General features: G+C 38.0%; 2 protein-coding genes across 4 annotated transcripts; both read right to left on the minus strand.

Annotated features, from left to right (window-relative positions):
* Positions 1–688: 688 nt before the first annotated feature.
* On the minus strand, positions 689–4,929 carry LOC131541612 (annexin A1-like). Its single transcript, XM_058777476.1, has 13 exons — positions 4,857–4,929; positions 4,603–4,667; positions 4,332–4,443; positions 3,870–3,964; positions 3,166–3,279; positions 2,998–3,088; positions 2,837–2,916; positions 2,679–2,735; positions 2,153–2,246; positions 1,963–2,058; positions 1,527–1,585; positions 1,004–1,126; positions 689–889 (listed from the first exon to the last, which is right to left on the minus strand). The coding sequence occupies exons 2-13, from the start codon at positions 4,645–4,647 to the stop codon at positions 833–835; spliced, it is 1,023 nt and encodes a 340-aa protein (XP_058633459.1). The 5' UTR covers positions 4,648–4,667; positions 4,857–4,929; the 3' UTR covers positions 689–832.
* Positions 4,930–21,138, minus strand: LOC131541611 (annexin A1-like). 3 transcript variants are annotated; one of them, XR_009271544.1, is made up of 14 exons: positions 21,070–21,099; positions 20,809–20,883; positions 20,582–20,693; positions 19,626–19,720; positions 18,961–19,074; positions 18,688–18,778; positions 18,517–18,596; positions 18,373–18,429; positions 6,753–6,846; positions 6,542–6,637; positions 6,181–6,239; positions 5,937–6,059; positions 5,647–5,756; positions 4,930–5,054 (listed from the first exon to the last, which is right to left on the minus strand). XR_009271544.1 is itself a non-coding variant. In XM_058777475.1 (13 exons), the coding sequence occupies exons 2-13, from the start codon at positions 20,860–20,862 to the stop codon at positions 5,700–5,702; spliced, it is 1,032 nt and encodes a 343-aa protein (XP_058633458.1). In that variant the 5' UTR covers positions 20,863–20,871; positions 21,070–21,138; the 3' UTR covers positions 5,394–5,699. The 3 variants fall into 3 exon arrangements, 2 of the variants coding, with proteins under 2 accessions (XP_058633458.1, XP_058633457.1); XM_058777475.1 differs by lacking the exon at positions 4,930–5,054 and having other exon boundaries at positions 5,394–5,756; positions 20,809–20,871; positions 21,070–21,138; XM_058777474.1 differs by lacking the exon at positions 4,930–5,054 and having other exon boundaries at positions 5,394–5,756.
* Between the last annotated feature and the right edge of the window lie 26 nt (positions 21,139–21,164).

A 21,164-nucleotide genomic window follows, 5' to 3' on the forward strand; every position in this document is an offset into this window, starting at 1 on the left:
TTAAAAGGTGGCTTGACATTGTCTACAACAGACTGGACTGTCAAATGATTGTAAAAAAAAAAGTTCCTAAAGGACCTAGTTTGACTGTGTGAACGCTACTCCACTGTGATGGCTCCGCTGCATCTGTTGCCTGTGGAACATCTTCTCCAATTACAGTCCTATCAGTTTCTACAGGTGCACTGTGTGCTCATACAGCAAACAAGAAACACTGGGAACACAGTACAAGATAATAGGCCTAAAGTCTATTCATGACGTTATTATATTAAACAGCACTGGGCATAATCAGTGTGCTTTTTAAAATGATTTGCTTGCTGCATACTTATTTGTATTCGTTTTCCTTTTCTTAGTTGTTATTGATTCTTTCTTTTATGATATTTGGTTTTTCATTTATTTATGTTGATGTCTTCATTGTGTACCTTCAGGTAATTTACAAATGTGTTTCTGTATTTATTTGTTTTATTCACATTCACTCAAGAAATGAATCAATATCAAGAATAAACCTCAATGCATTGGATTACACCAAAATATGTGATCAGATCAGGAGGAAATAGCACCTTGGAAACAACTGTATGTTTTCGGTTACAGAGTACATTCAAATGTCACAAAACTTGGAGAATCATACAGCTTATTTGCACAAATATAGCCACATGCTTTTGAGTGTACAGGTCAAAGGAAAACTATTACACAATGAGTTGCACAAAGAGTTTTAATGAAACACTCCTGAAGAGACACACCCTGAGGAGATTAGGTGTTTACACAGGTCATGAATACACCCATTTAATGAACAGATGTGTTTAGCGTGATCCAGTTGAATAAAGATATTTATTGTTGTCTACGGAGCCCCACAGATAGTCAGCATGATCTTCTCATAATCTCCACTTGTTTCTTTCTGTAAAAACACAGAAGCCACTTTTCATTGAGGTTTGAAATACGAGTGATCTAAGAATGCAAACTTTAATTCAAAAACTTTTCAGATCACCCATTATGAGTTACGTAGACTCACCAGAAGGTCTTCCTGAAGGCTTTTGCCATACATCCTCTTGTACTCTTGAATGATTTTCAGCAGGTCAATTTCTGAACGACTCACAATGATTCTAGTCAATGTGTCAGTGTTGGTTCCCATTCCCTGTAAAGCAAGACCACGTTACAGTTTAACTGATTTGATGACTTGACTGAATTCTGTTGGCAACTATTTTTGTTAGTCCATTTGTTAATAATAGGATATGCTAGCACTTGTACCAAAGAAAACTTTAAACTCCACAAACTTTGAGATGCAGTTAAAATGCCAAATCAGACCAATTCTGGAGTTATTTGTGAAAATGCAAAGTTGCTTAGTATAGTGATATATAGATTTGATAGTTATTTTCATCAAGATATTGACACACAGATGTCCTTTAGGCCAGAAAAAGCGTTATTTGAAAATCTCCAGAAATACAAAAGAGTTCTAGCCTCTTTGATCATTGGGCCAGATAAGAAACACATTTGATCAAACGGAAAACATTTTATGAATTTCTCTGCAACTTTACCTTCATAGCCAGGTGGAGCCTTTCTGCAAAGTAGGCAGGTTTGTTCCAAGCAGCCTTCACTAAAACATGAAAAAGACAGTAAGAACATTTAATAAAGTCAAATTAATGCAAAAACAAACAAACAAACAAATAATTCTTCTTCTTGTTATTGTTAATTATAATTACAAATAATAACTAAAAAGTGAATTTGAACAACATTACATATTTTTTAGATATAAATTTAGTTAATCTTGGATATTTGTACCTAACCTAAGATTTCACGTGTGAGAACGAAACCACCTTTAACATGTACAGCTGGAAAAACAAGCCTGTCTCTTGAACAAGTTTTTATAGAACTGCCTTTATCCAAATGGCCACTGAAGCATATAAAATGATTAGTTTCTCTTTCACACACCCACACAGACACAAAGACTGAAATGAAGTCTTATATATTTACCCAGGGTCATCAGGCAGTCTTCAAAACTTCCATGCAGTTCACCCTCAAGATCTTTGACAAAACCATCTTTGCTCATTTTGCTGTAATGATTTAAAACTGTAGATTTGAAACAACACTGTTAGTGCTAAACTACTCCAAAATGGCATTTCATAAAAATACCTCTGAAGAGGAATCTGATTCCTCCACTTACCTTTGCACAACTGAGCTTCACTCCTGTTTGTGAGGATGTCAATCAGAACAGAGCAAACAGTGCCAATCCGATTCTCTCCTGCTTCAAAAAGAGCCTAAAAGAACAACATAGCAAATTCAGAGACAGTCAGTATCGACATTGTTTGTTTTCATTTATAATGTTTATTATATGGCATTGTGCAAAACTTGATTATGCTGTATCAAGCATTGAGTGGTCAGATACTTTTTTAATGACTGCAAGACTTTATAATGGACCGCTGTCCATGGCAACATACCCATGCTATTTTCATACCAACACAATTTAGAACAGCTAAGTGGTACCATTTGGCAACTTCAGTATTATTAGTATATGGTGAACGTAAAAACTGTCGATAGATGACTGGAAGCCCGAGTTAAAACATCAAGATGGAAACGTTGATCATAAGTATAATGTCGGTAAGCCTAAGTATGTCAGGGTCAAGATTTATTTTGCAATAATGACCAGATTACATATTTCATTGGCCATAGTGTAAGTAAAGAATCTTTACCTTTGCATCACTTTTAGCGAGACCATCATCAATGTCACGGTCTTCACTCCTGGTAGCCTGAAGTTATTAGATACAGTAATATGTCATTGTATTGCACATAAAACTTTTTTTTTTTTTTGCTCTGTAACAAAATTGTCACTGAACTATGTTGTTTTTACCTTGCAAAGGGCAAGCAGGGTGGTCTCGAGATCTCCTTTAACATCACTTTTAACATTTTCCTCCAGCAGCTCTCCGTAGACTGTACAACAGAAAAAGGTTAGCAGCCACCTCTGTTTTTAGAATGATCATGTACAGTGTGTATGTAAATCTTTCTTGATACCTTCTCTGTAAGAAGTCTTCAATGCTGTGATCTCCTTGTTTGATCTGGTCCCCAGAATTTCATTTAGGACAGCCTCATTTGTCCCAAGACTCTGATTATCAATGACATTCTAGTATTATTAAGTAGATTTAAGCAACATATTGCAATAAGAACAGTCAGAAGTTGTACCTTCATGGCTCTTTTCATCTCAAAAGCATCATACTGGGAAGGAGTCATCAGCAAGGCCAGGACCACTTCCTCAAAATCTGACTTCAGAGCCTTTTGCAGTGCATCTGCCAGAGGCTGAGGATTAATAATAAAACAAAAGCTATTAGTACAAAATAACACAAAATATAAACAGGCCATGCTGTTTAAAATAAGAAAAAAAAAACAATATCTCATCTGTTTCTTAAACTTGGACCTACAGATATTGTAAATGACTTGGCTCACTCATCTATGTTGTTTCATATGTCCAGTTCAAGGATTGATAAAACAAACAAACAAAAACGACTGGTACAGTAAAAACTTCAGATAGGATTAAAACCTTGTATCAACCGGCCTTGCCATATTTTACACAACCATTTCAATGACCAAGAAAGCCTGACCCGAAATGGGTAGATGGCACAATATGACTTGGCTCATTCATCTGTATTGTCCCATATTGTTAAGTTCAAGGGTCCATAGAAAAGGACTGTTAAAGTGAAAAATGTTCAGTTGTTAATCTTTCATTATTTTTAGTGCATCTGAAAAAATATTTAATTATTTTGTATTTAACGATTATGAAATATCACCTTAAATGTTAAGATGGAATAGAAGGCTTCAGTAAGTAACATGAATAAGTAACTGGATTCAAATGAATACTGAATACTTAAAAAAGATGTGAAAATGCTTACTTTTCCTGTACTCTGCTGATAAGCCTCTTTGATCTGTTGTCTTTGTGCATTGCTCCTCTTTGCTATCACCTCCACAATAGTGGCTTCATCCACACCTTCATGACAGGAAATCAGGGCAAAATCACATCGGTTTTCACATGAGCAGCTGTTTACAGAGTAATACTGCTAGATCTTGACATTATTTGGCAATTGCACATGAGTGCACTTGATTCCTTGCGCATAATCACTGAGAAATTAGGATAAGCATAATAGAAGCATGATAATACAAGTCCTAACAGAGCTATATATTGGGATATGACGTATGACATATATATTCCTGCTATGACGTAATTGTTGGGGTGTGTCCTTCAAACATGCAACAACACAAAAAAAATTCATTTGCAAAATAGTTTTTAACTTCTACTTGAGTTTCAACACCAGGAACATAAAGGCATGTTAAATGTGTTTAACTTTGCATTTTACCTTTGGTCTCAATGGCTTTCTTTAATTTTGCAGCATCATTCTGGGCATTAAAATTAGGATCAGCCTTGACTGTTCCAAGGTATCCCGTCTCAACAACAGCAGGTTTAAAACCCTAAGATGAAGCATATTACAACATATGTAAGTACATATAAGTAATGCTAAGTTTCTTTTGCTAATGCAAAGGTGTGCTTGAGTTAGTCACTCCCTACAGGAGACCCATCTAAAGTTCATCTTTTTGAATTGCCAGAAGGTATGAAATGTTTTTACTGACCCCGTCTTTATTAGCTTGCTGAAATAAATTCTGGAGAAAAGCCATCTTGTGAGCTTTTTAATACACTGTAAAGAACAAAGCAAATGAAGAAGTTATTGCAAACATTGTGCAGATTAATCTACTGCAAATTGTCATATCAATTCCAATACCATCAATCAGTTCATTATGAGTATAGCATCATGAATTGTTGGCAATGTTAATTATGGCAAGCTCTGTAGGACATGCAGTGAAATGCATTTACAAATATAACTCACCTGTTCCTCTGTGAAGTCTGTAAGAGCTGATCTGAAGTAGGTAATTTCGGGAACAGTACCTGTCTTTTTATTCCTTATACACACCCATTGAAAAAAACGTTGGGCTGGGTAAAGGGGTTAGACCAGGTTGTTCTGGTTGTACCTGTCTAAGACTTGTCATTTAATGTATTTTCTGCACTCACCCCCAGTAGTCTAAACCTATTACAAAACAAATCTTACATTGAAACTTAATAACACTTTATTTTAGGGAGTGGTTCTCACTAGTTGCTTATTAGCATGCATATTGACTGTTTTTAGTACTTAATAACCACATATTAATGCCTTATTCTGCATGACCATATTTTAGATGCCTTAATCCTTCGTCATACCTAAACTTAACCTTACCTAAACTACCTTACTAACTATTAATAAGCAGCAAATTAGGAGTTTATTGAGGCAAATGGCATAGTTAAAACTTAGTTAATAGTGAGAATTGGTCCCCAAACTAAAGTGTGACCAAACTTACATATGTAATGATATTGTTCACTAGAAATTGCATAAGATCCACAGTTTTAAAGAGTTTATTAGTTGTGGAATTTGTCTCTTTGATTATGAGAACAGACACACAGATGAGGTCAAGCCAGTGCTCACAGTTCTCACATACTGTCACATGCTAAAGATACCAATATGTTCATCACAATGTAAATATGGAATATTATACAGATGATAACATTTACAGAGTGCATAATGACATTTTTCATAAGCCGACTAAGGGGGATTGAGCTGTGCCAACATGGGTAGTTAATATTACCATGTAATGAATCTGCAGATGTTTTTCACATAATTTATACATTTAAGAGATGATTATTGAGTGCCACAGAGAGTCAGCAGAATCTTCTCATAGTCTCCACTCGTTTCCTTCTGTAAAACCAGAAAAGGGGTAAATGTAGAGGTGAACTTGACTTGAATTTGTAGGAAATTGACTGGATCATGAAAAGCGACCATTTCATTCCATAATGGATGTGAAGTAAATGGGCTCATTTTTATTTCATGTTAGCATCAAACTATTTGTTTAGAGCTTTTCAAATGATGGAGACTCACCAGAATGGCCTCCTGAAGGGTTTTGCCATACATCCTCTTATATTCTTGAATGATTTTCAGCAGGTCAATTTCTGAACGACTCACAATGATTCTAGTCAATGTATCAGTATTGGTTCCTAACCCCTAGAAACCCACATTACAGTTAAATTCATGCAAACATTAGAAATAAAAAAGCACTGCACTGACAGTGCACAACTACATGGGCGTACTGAAACACATTCCATAAATTCCTTTGCAACTTTACCTTCATAGCCAGGTGGAGCTTTTCTGCAAAGAAGGCAGGTTTGTTCCAAGCAGACTTCACTAAACATGAAAAATAAGAATGTTGTGAGGTTTGTATGTTTGTAAAAAACTGTTATGAGCACACACACGGAAGATGTGACTTCATACTGCATGGTTTAGTTACTATTGTATCTTTTTATATATCTGTGTGTGATAAAGGTTTGTGTGACAGTGCTGACTGGACCCACCCTCGACACGCAGAGCTGGAAAAACAAGCTTTCTAAAAGGTTTGCTTTGAATAGTCTTTCGATCACTGAAGTATTTAACATGTCTAGAATCTCTCGCACACACCCACAGACTAAAATGAAGGCTTGTTTCCTTACCCAGGGTCACCAGACAGTCTTCAAGATTTCCATGCAGCTCACTCTCCAATGCTTTGGCCAAACCCTGCTTGCTGTACTTCCCATAATGCTGGAAAACTGCAAACACATTTTTAATGACACTATTAGTGCCTAAAAATATAAAGTCAACTCTCTGTGAAAAATAATCATATTTGTAACATTTATATTCTGTCATAGATGTTTCTCCACTTACTTTTGCACAACTGAGCTTCACTCCTGGATGTGAGGACATCAATCAGGACAGAGCAAACAGTACCAACCCGATTCTCTCCTGCCTCAAACAGAGCCTGTATAAAGCAGAGACAGTTAGTACATTTACATGCACACCAGCATGCTGGCATTTATTGTTGAGTTATTATAAATTATAATGCATACTTCTGTGTTCCATTTTATAGTATGCATCAACCATGATGTGAATACTGTTTGTGTGAAGACCTGTCTACCGAACAAGAGTACCAACAAGGCACTGCACACAACGTACTTTAGGTAAACTGAGCAACTTCACCAAAGAGCTAGACATTTTGTTGTGCTCCTCTCCCAAAGATGGCAAAATGTGTTTTCAGTTATGCATAGTATTAATACCTCTTGCACCATCTAGGCGTAGGCGTATGTTTGAGTCTAAATCTTACACCTAGTCAAAGGTAGGTGTAAAGTGAAACGTCATGATTTGTTCTGACATGATTCGCATTTAGTGAATTAATTTGTGAATTAATTATTACTGCAGACGTGAACTTTAGCGATCATCAAGATCGGTGTAGACTACCACATTGCTGACAGTGCTAAATGACCTTACACAAAATATATTTCTGTACGTAATTATGTAGTAAATTATTACATATGATCTGGGATCATTAGAAGAAACTGAATCATGCATTATCTTGCTTGGAGAGACCTTATAAATCCTTGGAAATATTATTTCACGTCTGTAAGAAACAGAACAACTTACTGAAAGGAATCATATCTAATGTAATCTCTCAATCAGTGTTTCAACCGCAAAAAGATGTCAGTAAACCAGCTTGTGAACAATACGTCACATAATGTCACATTTACCCCAGGAAAGACATTCATTGATAAACTCTATAGTCAGCTAGAAAAATAATTCTAGAGAAGAGAATTTTGATAAATATGTGCACGTTACATTCATAATATTTTACTTAACTTGTAGTCTTAATTTTTTAATGTATGTTTGAATATATCTGTCATAAGAATGTGCAGGGAGACTTGATATAAAAACACAGACTTAGGAAATGTTTGATCAATTAAATCATGGCACGTGCTTCTGTGCCCCGGGTTACCTTGTGTTTTTGCCTTGTTTTTCCCCTGTTTTTGGATCTTTGTTTGAGACTCATTAAACTGCACTTGGATCTTTATTGTTTTCATGAGTACTCTGTGACTGAAAACTTCAGCCATTACAAGATCCAGCAGTGTGAGGGACAAGATTCGGCTCCCTGAAGGACATGTCCTGCTTCAAGGTTTGGAGGGACTTCGTCAAAAGGGAATGGAGGTGCGGGCCTTCGCCCAAAAGTTCCGGACTAGGGTAGAGAGGCTGGAATATCAGGGTGGAGAAGTTAAAGACATTTTTAACTTAGGGCTGGATGAAGCCATACCGCACTGGGAGATGGAACAGGTGAGGTCACTGGATTTCTGGAACTTCTCCAGGTACTTGCAGCTCCGCAAGAAGGGAAAGGTAATACACTACCGCAAGAGTCCACCTGCACCTCCAGAGCCCACTGCTGAGCCTACTTTCCTGAGCCTACTCCAGTTCCTCCCACAAAGGCAGCAGCTTTTGCTGCTAAACCTCCTGAGGCAGTGGTGTTCGCTTCAGCTCCTCTCTGGGTGGTGGCGTCCCCTCTTGAACTCTTAGTCTGCCCTGTTACGGGCAAGTAGACCGTCCGCCGGGGTTCCTGTTTGGCTGGAGCCTCGCTGGTCTGTCCCTCCGGCCCCGCCCCGCCACGGCCTCCTGCCCTGCTGGCCCCGCCCTGGCACCCATGTCTACCTCTGGCCCTGCCCTGGCACCCTTGTCTACCTCTGTCTCCAAGCCCTCTTCCGCTACACGGGCCTGGCCCGCCATCCCTCCCCCTGATCCACCTCCTTTCCAGCTCCCTCTTGAACTTTTGTGTTTTCTGGTGGAGTGTCTGGTATCCGCTCCTTAGATAATGCCCTTGACTGTCCACTTGATGGCACTCTTCTGGACTATTGTTTGTGTTTGTTCTGGACTTCAGTTCCCATCACCCCATTATATCCCATTACCCTCAGCTGTGTGTAATTTAGGTTAATTGCCACCTGTATATTGTGACGGTAAGGAACTACGATACCCAAAATGCAACGTGTCAATTTTGGGAGGAGTCAGTTAAGTAGTTACGCTGAGTGAAATGGAGATAAAATTGAACACAGGTGTTTGTGGAAGGGAAGAGGAGAGTGCCCCTTGTTTGCTACACAGATCTTTACGTTGAAAGTGAGAGTTTTCGTTATTCAGAGTAAGAAGTATGGTCAGTTTGTAGATGTTAATGAAGTGTAAAATGAAATGAAATAATTGAAGATTCCGAGATATGAAAGTTGCATTGCTATGTTGAAGAGTTTTCGGATTCAATGTTCCTGCAAGCTGCTCCTTTCTTAAGGGTGTCCGAGCCATGTGAAAGCGGAATCTTCTAAAATAAAGTAGAAATCAAGGAAACTATTAGATTCAAAATCATCGTGTTCAAAAAGGTTGCTGTTGCTGGTTGCACAGAGGACGAGTTTGGAGGTTGCTGCACCACTCGTTAATTGGCTGTGTGAAACGGCACTGGATCGGAATCTGGTACTGGGAGTTTGGAGTATCTTGGTTTGAAAACAACCTCATTGATTATGTTTGGTCTTCAGGTAGGCCTTGATCCATTCATTCAGCTAACTCGACGAAGATAATTACTCATCAGTAACTTTCAGAAAAGATGGGCTTAGCGGAACTTTCAAAACAAACTCTCCTACACACTCTCAAACAAACTCTCATACACGCTCTCATATACGCTTTCGCACTTGAACTGAACTCACTCACACAACAAACAAACCTCATTTATTTCTTTGTGAACCTTACATGTAAGAAAATTTCTATCACCATGTTTGGTTTGGATGAATCGATGCATGAATTACTGTGTCTAAAGCTTTGAATTCAAAGTTGAGATCTAAGTTGGTATTGATACTTTGCATTGTTTATGATATGCTGAATGATTCATGAGATGACCTAAATTCAGTGGTTTAATTGTGATTGTTGGTATGTTTTGAATAAGTCAAGCACCTTAAAGTTCAAGTCCCATTATTAGATTAAAATGAAAAGAAAAGACAGTTGAAATTGTAAGAGTGTGTTGTGTTTTGTATCGTTTTGTGACAAGTGACTGAGTCACAGGGGAGGGCTGGTCTCACTACGTCACAGAAAATGGTGCCCGAACAGGGACTTGAACATTAAAAATTGTTAAAAATTGACTTGACATTAACTTGAACTTATAAATTGTTGATGGTTATTTGAACACTGAACTTTGACTTGAATTTAAAGAACTGAATATTGAACTGACTTGAAATGTGACTCAAAGATTGGAAATAAAAAAAAAAACCTTCTTGAACTTTGTAAAACTTGTGATAAATGTTCACGTTTGTTTGTTTGTTTGCATTTCATATACAGACAACACATACATACTCTATCTTTCACACTGTACATAATGGCAGATGCTTTGCACCCATCATCAACTTTGGTGGACATTGATGTGCCAGACATTCCAGATGTTGCCACTCCAGTCTGGATACCTGTCCTACAACCTCAGGTACCTAATTGTCCCTATAGTCCAATTCGATTTACTGCATTGCATTCAGGAAACCATGTGCAGTTTGCACCTTCAAGCTTTTCTTCTGGTACCCCCCTGCAACCTTTTGTATGGAAAGGAGACCAGGACCAGATGCAATTGTGTACTCCCTCTCCAGCAAGGGATGGTTCTCAAGTATCTTCAGGTACTCAGTATGATTTGCCTGGAACGATTCCCACCCCCGCAAGGGAGATTGGTCAACTTACTGCTCAAGTTCAAGGTAAATGGGATAAATTGTCTGACACCATGGAGAAACAAGAAGCGGCTATAAGCACACTTTCTAGTGAGTTAAAGCTGAGTTCTTCGCAACATGAAAGCCAATTAAAAAATCTTGCTGATAAAGTAGACAACCACACACAGCAAATGTCCAAGATTGTGTTAAAAAACAAACAACAAAGTGAAACTGAGACTGATCAAATGGTGAAGACCATGAGATTGTTAATAACGGATGAATTTAAAAAAGTTGAAAATTCATTGACATCCAGTGTTCGTTTCATGGTAGAGCAACTTCAGCAAGAGGTACAAGAAGACATTAGAGCTGTTCAGACTTTCAAAAAAGTCATGAACTTGTTAAACAGTTATCCGACATTAAAGTTGTTCACCAAAACTTTCAAAAGGGTCACAATGAATTTGTTGAAGATTTTTCACATGTGACTATTCAACTTGACCTTCTAAGTGATAAAGTAAATGAGTTGTCAGTAAATACCAAAGTATCTTTGGAACCATCGAAGGAAACTCTATCACCTCCATCCATTGGTGAATTGCCTCCTGTGAATGCTGTCGCTGTCAAGAGTGATCATCTTAAATGAATCTTTCCTACTTTTGGAAGAGCATCAGATGACCCTGATCCTTTGTTGTATCTAACTAAATGTAAGGATTTTTTTGCATTACATCCTTTATCTGATCCTGAAATTCTAGCTACCTTTAGAACAGTCTTGTATGGTACTGCCCGTGATTGGTGGGAAGTAGCCAGAACTACAGTTACAACTTGGTGTGAGTTTGAGTCTTCCTTCCTTATTGCTTTTCTTTCAGAAGATTATGAGGATGAACTTGCTGAGCGAGTCCGAATTAGAACGCAAGGTGAGAGAGAGTCTGTAAGAGATTTTGCTTTTACGTACAGAGCACTTTGTAAAAGGTGGAAGCCTACCTTAACAGAGTCAGAATTAGTTAAAATGATTCTGAAAAACCTAAAGCCTTGTCTGGCCAGCCAGCTGCGTAGTCGTGTGTCCACTGTGGAAGACTTGGTACGACTTGGACAACAGTTGGAAAAGGATCATCTACAACAGTTGCAATATGATTACCGTTTGAGCTCAAAGCAGAGTCAAGCTGGTCCCCATGTTAATCGACCTACAGATAAACCACAAGTTCAATGTTGGCGGTGTAAAGGTCATCATTCTCCAGGTAACTGCCCACAGTTTACTCCATCACAATCTAGTCTACCATCCACTCAACATGTACAACCTACCTTCCATTTAAAATCCAGAGGTAGATCCACTACTAACTCTGTGGCTACTGCAAACACTTTCCCTGAGAAAGTTGATTTCACATATGGTCCGAAATTTGCTGCTGTACCACAACAATTGATTGTGCCAGTTAGTATTGGTTCCTGGATAGGAAAAGCCATCGTTGACACAGGAGCAAGTTATACTTTAATCCATGAAAGTTTATGGAAAGATCTAGATCCATTAGAAAAAAGCCTTAATCCCTGGACTCTTGGACCATTGTATTTGGCCAATGGAAAAGCTGAAATGCCTCTTGGATGGTTGAATGTTTCACTTAAATTGCATGATCAAGTATGCCCTTTACCTGTCGCTCTGTTGAGAATCAAATCACTTGCTTATTCAATGATCTTGGGTCTAGACTTTATCTTCTTCAGTGGAATACAGATGAAAGTGTCTCAAGGAAAGTATTCATTCATCTCTAACCCAGAAGTGGATTATTTCTTTCAGCCTGGTTATGCCAGTGTGCCATCCCCTCTGAGTGTCACTCTGCAAGACGGAAACACCATTCACTGTTCCATTCCAAGTATTTCCCTACTAAGTTCTCTTCCACCCATAACATTACCATTTGCCTTGAAAGATGGTGACTGTGAAGATGATGCAACTCTCATCCACCAAGCAGTGGAGGCAGCTCAGTTACCATCTGATCAAAAAGCCAAGTTAAATCATCTTCTACAAACAAGTCAAGAGTGCACTCTTCGGTTGGGACGAACCGATGTACTCCAACATCAAATCTATACCCATCATCAAATACCCATAAAGCAACGGCCTTATCGAATGTCACCTTTCAAACAAGTCATTGTGAATCAACAGCTACAAAAAATGTTGGAGACCGGCATTGTGGAACCGTCACAATCAGGATGGTCTTCCCCAGTGGTCTTAGTGCCGAAAAAGAATGGACAACTTCGATTCTGCGTAGACTATTGTAAGTTAAATGCTATAACAGACAATGATGCATATCCATTACCCAATCTTTCTGAAATCTTGGAATCACTTTCAGGATCTGCGATCTTTTCTACCTTAGACCTTAACAGCGGGTACTGGCAAGTTACTATGGATTCTTCCAGTAAAGCGAAGACTGCCTTTACCACTCCTGCTGGGCTATTTCAATTTAATGTAATGCCCTTCGGGCTTAAAAATGCCCCAGCCACTTTTCAACGTCTGATGGAGACTGTCTTGGGAGAGCTACGTGGAAGTGTGTTTTGTGTATATCGACGATATTATCGTCTATTCTCCATCTATTGCTCAGCACTTCCTTGACCTCCAAGCTGTCTTCTATAAACTACATAAGGCTGGTTTAACCATCAATCTTCAGAAAAGTAAGTTCTGTTTGCCTGAAGTGACATTCCTCGGTCATGTAATAAATATCCAAGGTATTACCGCTGACCCAACTAAAGTTGAAGCTATTCGAAACTATCCCATTCCAAGAAATCTTAAGGAAATTCAACGATTCCTTGGCTTAGCCGGATGGTACCATCGATTTGTTGAAAACTTCTCTCGAATTGCTGAACCACTCAACTCTTTAAAGAAAAGGGGCAGAGTTTTCCAATGGACACCACAGTGCCAAAAGGCCTTTGAAGAATTGAAGACATGCCTGATGACACCACCTAACCTTGGACATCCCAATTTCGAGCATCCCTTCCTTGTGTATACAGACGCTAGTGAGATTGGACTGGGTGCAGTGTTAACCCAAAAGAGAAGCCAAGGTATAGAGGAGGTAATTGCCTATGCCAGCAGAACTCTTAATTCTGCTGAATCAAATTATTCTGCAACTGAAAAAGAATGCTTAGCCGTAGTATGGGCATTAGAGAAATGGCAGCATTATCTGGAACACAGAATGTTTACTGTTGTTACAGATCACTCTGCATTACAGTGGGTGATGAGTTCTCCTAAAACCACTAGCCGTCTCATTCGATGGGCACTGCAATTGCAGAAATATGATTTCATTGTCGAATATCGGAAGGGAAAACTGAACGCAGCACCTGATGCACTTTCACGGATTACGCCTCATGTAAACTGTAATTTGTATTCACCTCAAAAGGATGTCAATATTTTTCCAATAACAGATGAATTAATCTGGGAGAAACAACACAGTGATCAGGAAATTGTGCGGATACTTCAAACTCTGGCTGAGAACCAAGGAAGTCAGCAAGAGAAATATGAAGTAATCGAAGACAAGCTATATCTAAAAACCCTGACTGAAAATCACACCCCTTACCGGATCTTTCTTCCTAAAGATCTTGTGCCATCTGTATTGGAATATTACCACTGTAACCCCATGAGTGGACATGCAGGAATCTTCAAAACTTACAAAAGAATTCAAGAAGTCGCCTTCTGGCCTGGGATGTGGTCAGACATCAAACAGTTTGTGAAGAGGTGTGTAAAATGCCAGACCTTAAAAAGTGACCAAAGAAAACCTGCTGGGAAAATGCAGAAAATCAACAGTACTCGACCAAATCAGCTCCTTGGGGTAGACATCATGGGACCATTGCCTCGTAGTACTAATCAAAACGAATATCTTTTAGTATTTGTTGATTATTTCACCCGTTGGGTCGAAATGTTTCCCATTCGTTCAGCTACTGCTCAGACTGTTGCCAATGTATTTCGAAAAGAGATACTAACTAGATGGGGAGTTCCAGACTTTCTTATCTCTGACTGAGGTACACAGTTTGTATCAGCAATATTCAAAGAAGTGTGTGAAAATTGGAATGTGAAACCAAAGCTAACTACAGCCTACCATCCGCAGACAAACATGACTGAAAGGATCAACAGAACTCTTAAAAGTATGATTGCTGTGTTTGTGGATGACAATCATAAAAAATGGGATCAATACCTACAAGAAATCAGATTTGCCATTAACTCTGCAGTACAGGAAACCACCGGAATGTCTCCAGCCGAACTTCAATTAGGAAGAAAACTACAAGGGCCGATGGACAAACTTCTGAAAGGTGAAAGTTATGATCTGTCACCCGATACAGCCCACTATGACACAGTGTATCATTTAAAACAACTACAAAGGAGAGCAAAGGAAAATAGTAAAAAAGCACATCAAAGACAACTCCGCAATTACAATAAGAATCGACGAGACATGTCATTAAAAGAGAGAGAGAGAATTTGGATGAGAAACTTTCCACAGTCAAGTGCAAAGGATCGCTTCACCGCTAAACTTGCACCGAAATGGAAAGGACCCTATCGTGTAATTCAACAAATGGGACCGGTAAATTACAAAATAGCACTGGAATCTACAGGTGAAGATGTTCGTGTTGTACATGTTTGCAACTTGAAACCTTGCTTTCCAACTGCCTCTGAACTAGAAGAGCAAGAGAAACGTAAGCTCATTGATCTTTTTCAAGAATCTTCAGATGATGAAGAATTTTTAGGATTCTGATGTTTAAACCTCTCATAAGGAACTATGAGATGTTTGGATCAATGGAGGGGGAGTGCGACGGTAAGGAACTACGATACCCAAAATGCAACGTGTCAATTTTGGGAGGAGTCAGTTAAGTAGTTACGCTGAGTGAAATGGAGATAAAATTGAACACAGGTGTTTGTGGAAGGGAAGAGGAGAGTGCCCCTTGTTTGCTACCAGATCTTTACGTTGAAAGTGAGAGTTTTCGTTATTCAGAGTAAGAAGTATGGTCAGTTTGTAGATGTTAATGAAGTGTAAAATGAAACGAAATAATTGAAGATTCCGAGATATGAAAGTTGCATTGCTACGTTGAAGAGTTTTCGGATTCAATGTTCCTGCAAGCTGCTCCTTTCTTAAGGGTGTCCGAGCCATGTGAAAGCGGAATCTTCTAAAATAAAGTCGAAATCAAGGAAACTATTAGATTCAAAATCATTGTGTTCAAAAAGGTTGCTGTTGCTGGTTGCACAGAGGACGAGTTTGGAGGTTGCTGCACCACTCGTTAATTGGCTGTGTGAAACGGCACTGGATCGGAATCTGGTACTGGGAGTTTGGAGTATCTTGGTTTGAAAACAACCTCATTGATTATGTTTGGTCTTCAGGTAGGCCTTGATCCATTCATTCAGCTAACTCGACGAAGATAATTACTCATCAGTAACTTTCAGAAAAGATGGGCTTAGCGGAACTTTCAAAACAAACTCTCCTACACACTCTCAAACAAACTCTCATACACGCTCTCATATATGCTTTCACACTTGAACTGAACTCACTCACACAACAAACAAACCTCATTTATTTCTTTGTGAACCTTACATGTAAGAAAATTTCTATCACCATGTTTGGTTTGGATGAATCGATGCATGAATTACTGTGTCTAAAGCTTTGAATTCAAAGTTGAGATCTAAGTTGGTATTGATACTTTGCATTGTTTATGATATGCTGAATGATTCATGAGATGACCTAAATTCAGTGGTTTAATTGTGATTGTTGGTATGTTTTGAATAAGTCAAGCACCTTAAAGTTCAAGTCCCATTATTAGATTAAAATGAAAAGAAAAGACAGTTGAAATTGTAAGAGTGTGTTGTGTTTTGTATCGTTTTGTGACAAGTGACTGAGTCACAGGGGAGGGCTGGTCTCACTACGTCACAATATATGTTATGTGGTTTGCGTCTTTGGTTGCTGTAATCTTGCTTTCTTTTCCCAAGTACTCCGTGACACAAGGTGCTTAGGCACCTATTGTATCCATTGGTTTTCTTCTTCATCGTCGTCTTCTTCTTCTTCTTCTTCCGCTCTGGGAGTCTATGGCAGCCCATACAGTAGAATCGTTTGTGGGAAAATTATGAAACTTGGCACACAGATAGAGGACAGTCTTTAACTGAAACTCTCTATATACCAAAATTAAAATTTCTACGTGTCCAAGATTTTTGCAATTGTGAATTTTCTAAATACCTACTTTTTCTAAACTCGTCGTAGACAGTTTGTCCAATTTGTACCAAAATTGCCTCAGATCATCTTCAGAGCATTCTAGCCAAAAGTTATCAAAAGGTTTTTGATATACCAAACCATTTTCGTAAAGCGCACTAATGAATTTGATGAAGTTTGTGCAAAAAATGGCATGAGGCTATATCTCCGCAACACTTTAGCAGATTCTGACCAAACTTGGTATGTGTTATAACAAGCATGATCTGAGGGCACATAAGTAGTTTCGGCACAGCACCCCCTACTGGTCAAAAGACTGGTCCAACTTTTTTACGCATACCTGGTGCAACCAGACCTAGATCCTCATGTCCATCCTCTTTGGACTTGGCATTACAGTAACTGGACCTTGCTGTCTTGAGTCTTAGCTCAGAGGCAAATCTATCAAGACTTCATCAGCTAAATACTGGGGTGCCTCAGGGTTTAGTGCTTGGCCCCCTCTTTTTTTCAATATGCACCTTCATCTCACTGGACCAGATATAAAGCCACAGCTTCTACTATCACTGCTAAATTTAGTCCCTGCCTGAAGACCCCGCAGCTTTTATCTAATCTTCCACATGGCAGCTAAGTAAGCTAAGAACCTTGTTGTAATGTATAAAGCACTTGTTAAACCAGAAAATCCTCACTGTCCACATCTTAACAACCACCCAGTCATGAAGATTACGACTTTACAAAAAAAAAAAATCAGACCCTACCTGTATGAATAGAAAAAAATGATCCTGAGCATTATAACTTTCAAAAGATGCCGGAAGACACCTGTAGAGGCACTTCACTTGCTTTAAGCTAGCAATAACAATAACAAAAATAAAACCACTAAAACTGTTGTCTCATTTGTATATATTCCTTATGTTATCCAAAGATGTCACAGCATTTCACAACAGTAGTACTGAAGCACAACTGATGTAAAACAACAAATCTGTAAGTAGGCTACTTTTAACTTGCAATTTTCAGTTTCAATCACAGATGGCAGTAGTGCACTTTTAAATAAAATAAATGGCTATATTTTGTCTAAAATGTCAGTTACTCAATATTAACTTTCTTGTATAAATGTTGTATAAAAGAAATATCACACTTGTAACCATATTGTTGCACTCTTTCAAACAACACTGACTTATCCACCCTTTTCTTCCCGTAAGAGCAGGAGTAAAATTGTATGGGTCTAGTTTCCGGTCTCCGGTCCAGCAATTTTTAGCTGTACAAAACAGCTCGTTTTGCTGCTTGATATTGAAAATTGGTGTGTCTTACCATATTATTTTAATGTATTGTCTTAATTATGAACACACTGGTTTGTAGTGCAAACAGTTTTACCGTTTACTGCTTGTTTTTATTATTCTCATTATTTCCCTATAGCGGCTAGCCTCACCCATAGGCTTACTTCTGCATTGAAGAATAAGGTGGATAGCTTCAACAGAACCATACACATACAGTCCATGGAGAAAATGAATGGGATACTTCCAGATGCCTACCAACCAATCCAAATTCAAAACAGGTTACTGGAAAATAGACCCAGACAAATCAGCTTATTTAAACACAATAATTAATAAGATGAGTTGTGTGTTTAGTTCAGTTGTTACAGTGTTGGCGTAGAATCTGCCACAGTACCTTTGCATCACTCTTTGCAAGCCCATCGTCAATATTATGGTCTTCACTCCTGGTAGCCTGTTATAGGATATATATTCAGTACACATAAATGATTCAGATTCTTATGGTGTACCATACGTATACTAAACAGCATAATTTTTGTACCTTGCAAAGGGCAAGCAGGATAGTCTCAAGATCTCCACTAACTTCACCTTTAACTTGTTCATCCAGCAGCTGTCCATAGGCTTTACAACAAAAAAAAGGGTTAGCACTTAGCAGCTACACACACATCTGCATTCAGGAAGCATATGTATGTATTTGGATCTGTGTTGTTACCTGCTTTGAAAGTATTTTTCATCGCTGTGATCTCCTTGTTTGATCTGGTCCCTAGAATTTCACTTAAGACAGCCTCTTTTGTCCCAAGACCCTAATTATAAATTAATTTTTAGTGTTGAAATCTTTAAATAAAACATTGGATGGTTGTGTGTCTAACATTTTAAAATATTTAAATATTAAGGTTTAAAACACACAACACACACACAAACACTACATAACACACACACACACACACACACACACACACACACAAATAGATAAAAAAAATTAGACCTTCATGGCTCTTTTCATTTCAAAAGCATCATATTCAGGGGGTGTCATCAGCAAGGCCAAGACCACTTCCTCAAAATCTGACTTCAAAGCCTTTTTCAGAGCATCCTCCATAGGCTGAGGCCAAAAAAACAAAACAAAAAAAACATAGTACAATACACTAGTACACACACACACACACACACACACACACACAAAGTTGAGCAGCTGTCAGATATTTAGATTTTTTAAGAACAAAACCAAATATGTGACCTTATGACTTAAGAATGCCACCTGCTGGTAAAATGTTGTAAGTGTAGGCTACATCTGCTCATGACCTTTGAAAGAATTGGCACAAAAATAGTTCAGTCATACTGTAGTTCATAAACTATTACAATCATAATTTTTTTTATTCCTTGGACCATGTTTACTGCAGTGTACATGATGTCACTGATGTTCTTGACTTCCTAATTTCTGCTTGCAGCTCTATTTTGTGTCTATTTCTGTTCATCTATCTTGAAAATCTGAGACAACATTCATATTTCCCAATTACAAATAACACAGACTTATGAATAGACAACTTCTAAACATCATCTATCTATTCATCCAATCTCATATTTACATGCCAGACCATCTTTACGCATTTAAATAGGCCAAAGACAAACATTGTTGGATGTAAAAATGCTTACTTTTCCTGTACTCTGCTGATAAGCTTCTTTAATCTGTTGTCTTTGTGCATTGCTTCTCTTTGCTAGCACCTCCACAATAGTGGCTTCATCCACACCTTCATGACAGGAAAAGAGATGAAAGTGAGAGCCTTTTTTATGATCAAACTACAGCGTAATTCTGGTGGGTTAAAATCAGCCGCTGCATCATGCACATAACTCAAGGTGCATAAGAAGTACAACTATAACTGTGTATTGGCAGATATGTATTTAATTTAATGCTGATTCGTGAGACATGGGACAAAACATTTTGCTTGTCTCTTTTTTAAAGCAACATTTAAATTAATCGGACATGGTCACTAGAATGTTCTTAAAACAAATGTGCAATCTGAGTCAAATGCTAGTATTTTATTTGACAGTACACGTTTTTGTATCTGATGGTGTTGATACACACTAAGTAAGACATTTTTGGAAAGAACACATGTACAAAATATATATGTATGATATATTTTAATATATATATATAAATAGATGAAAATACAAAATAATTCCTTAGTACACAGACAATTATTTTGTCATGTGGCCAGTTTTGTTCTAGTGCTCATGAATTAGTGTCATTAAGCCTGTGTTTTTCAGCTACGACATAATGTAGTTCTAGAAATGCATTCCAGGAAAGTTTTCAAGGTATTGCAGGGGTGTGTCCTATTAAACATGACAACACTTGAATAAACAAATAGCTTATTATATCTAGTTGAAATGAACAGTCTTTTTCATACTTTGTCAAAACACATTCAAAAAAGCAGCATCCCTACAGTATTTCTAACATTGGTATCAGGAGCATGAGAGCATTTTTCGTCTTTAACGTTGCATTTATCTTGATTTCTACACTGGTTAGGATGTCTCCTTCAACCTTATAGCACAACACTGCTATGCACAATTCAAAATGAGTAAAACACTGGTATTTACAGCAATGTATTTACCTTTGGTCTCAATAGCTTTCTTCAATTTTTCAGCATCATTTTGGGCATTAAAGTTTGGATCAGGCTTTACTGTTCCAAAGTATGCCGTCTCCGCTGGACCACCTTTAAAACCCTGTGATGAAACATATTACAACACCCACTGAATGTCAAACCATGGACTAATTACTAATATGTTGAGGTGAACTTCAATATATTCAAATCATTGGTCATATATATTCTATACTTACCTTGCTGCTGTCATCATCACTAATTTTGTCGATAAACTTCTTGAAGAATGCCATCCTTTAAAACTTTTGAAAAAGCTATGACAAGTTACAAACAAACAAACAAACAAACACATACATACATAAATGCTATGTTGTGCTTATGAAACGTCATAACTAATATATGTTTGTAAGTCATTGATTCAGTGTCAAATGTTTTCAAAGAGCTTTTTTAAAATAAGCTACTGATGACAACAGTAAAACACATTTATTATGATATCTCACCTGTTTCCCTGGGAAGTCTGTGAGAGCTGCTCTGAAATGGGTAATTTCGAAAACATAACCAGGCCTTTTATTCTTTAGGCACATGCAAAAAAAAA

The sequence above is a fragment of the Onychostoma macrolepis genome, chromosome 05 (genome assembly GCF_012432095.1).
Source record: "Onychostoma macrolepis isolate SWU-2019 chromosome 05, ASM1243209v1, whole genome shotgun sequence".
In the NCBI taxonomy this organism is placed as follows: domain Eukaryota; kingdom Metazoa; phylum Chordata; class Actinopteri; order Cypriniformes; family Cyprinidae; genus Onychostoma; species Onychostoma macrolepis.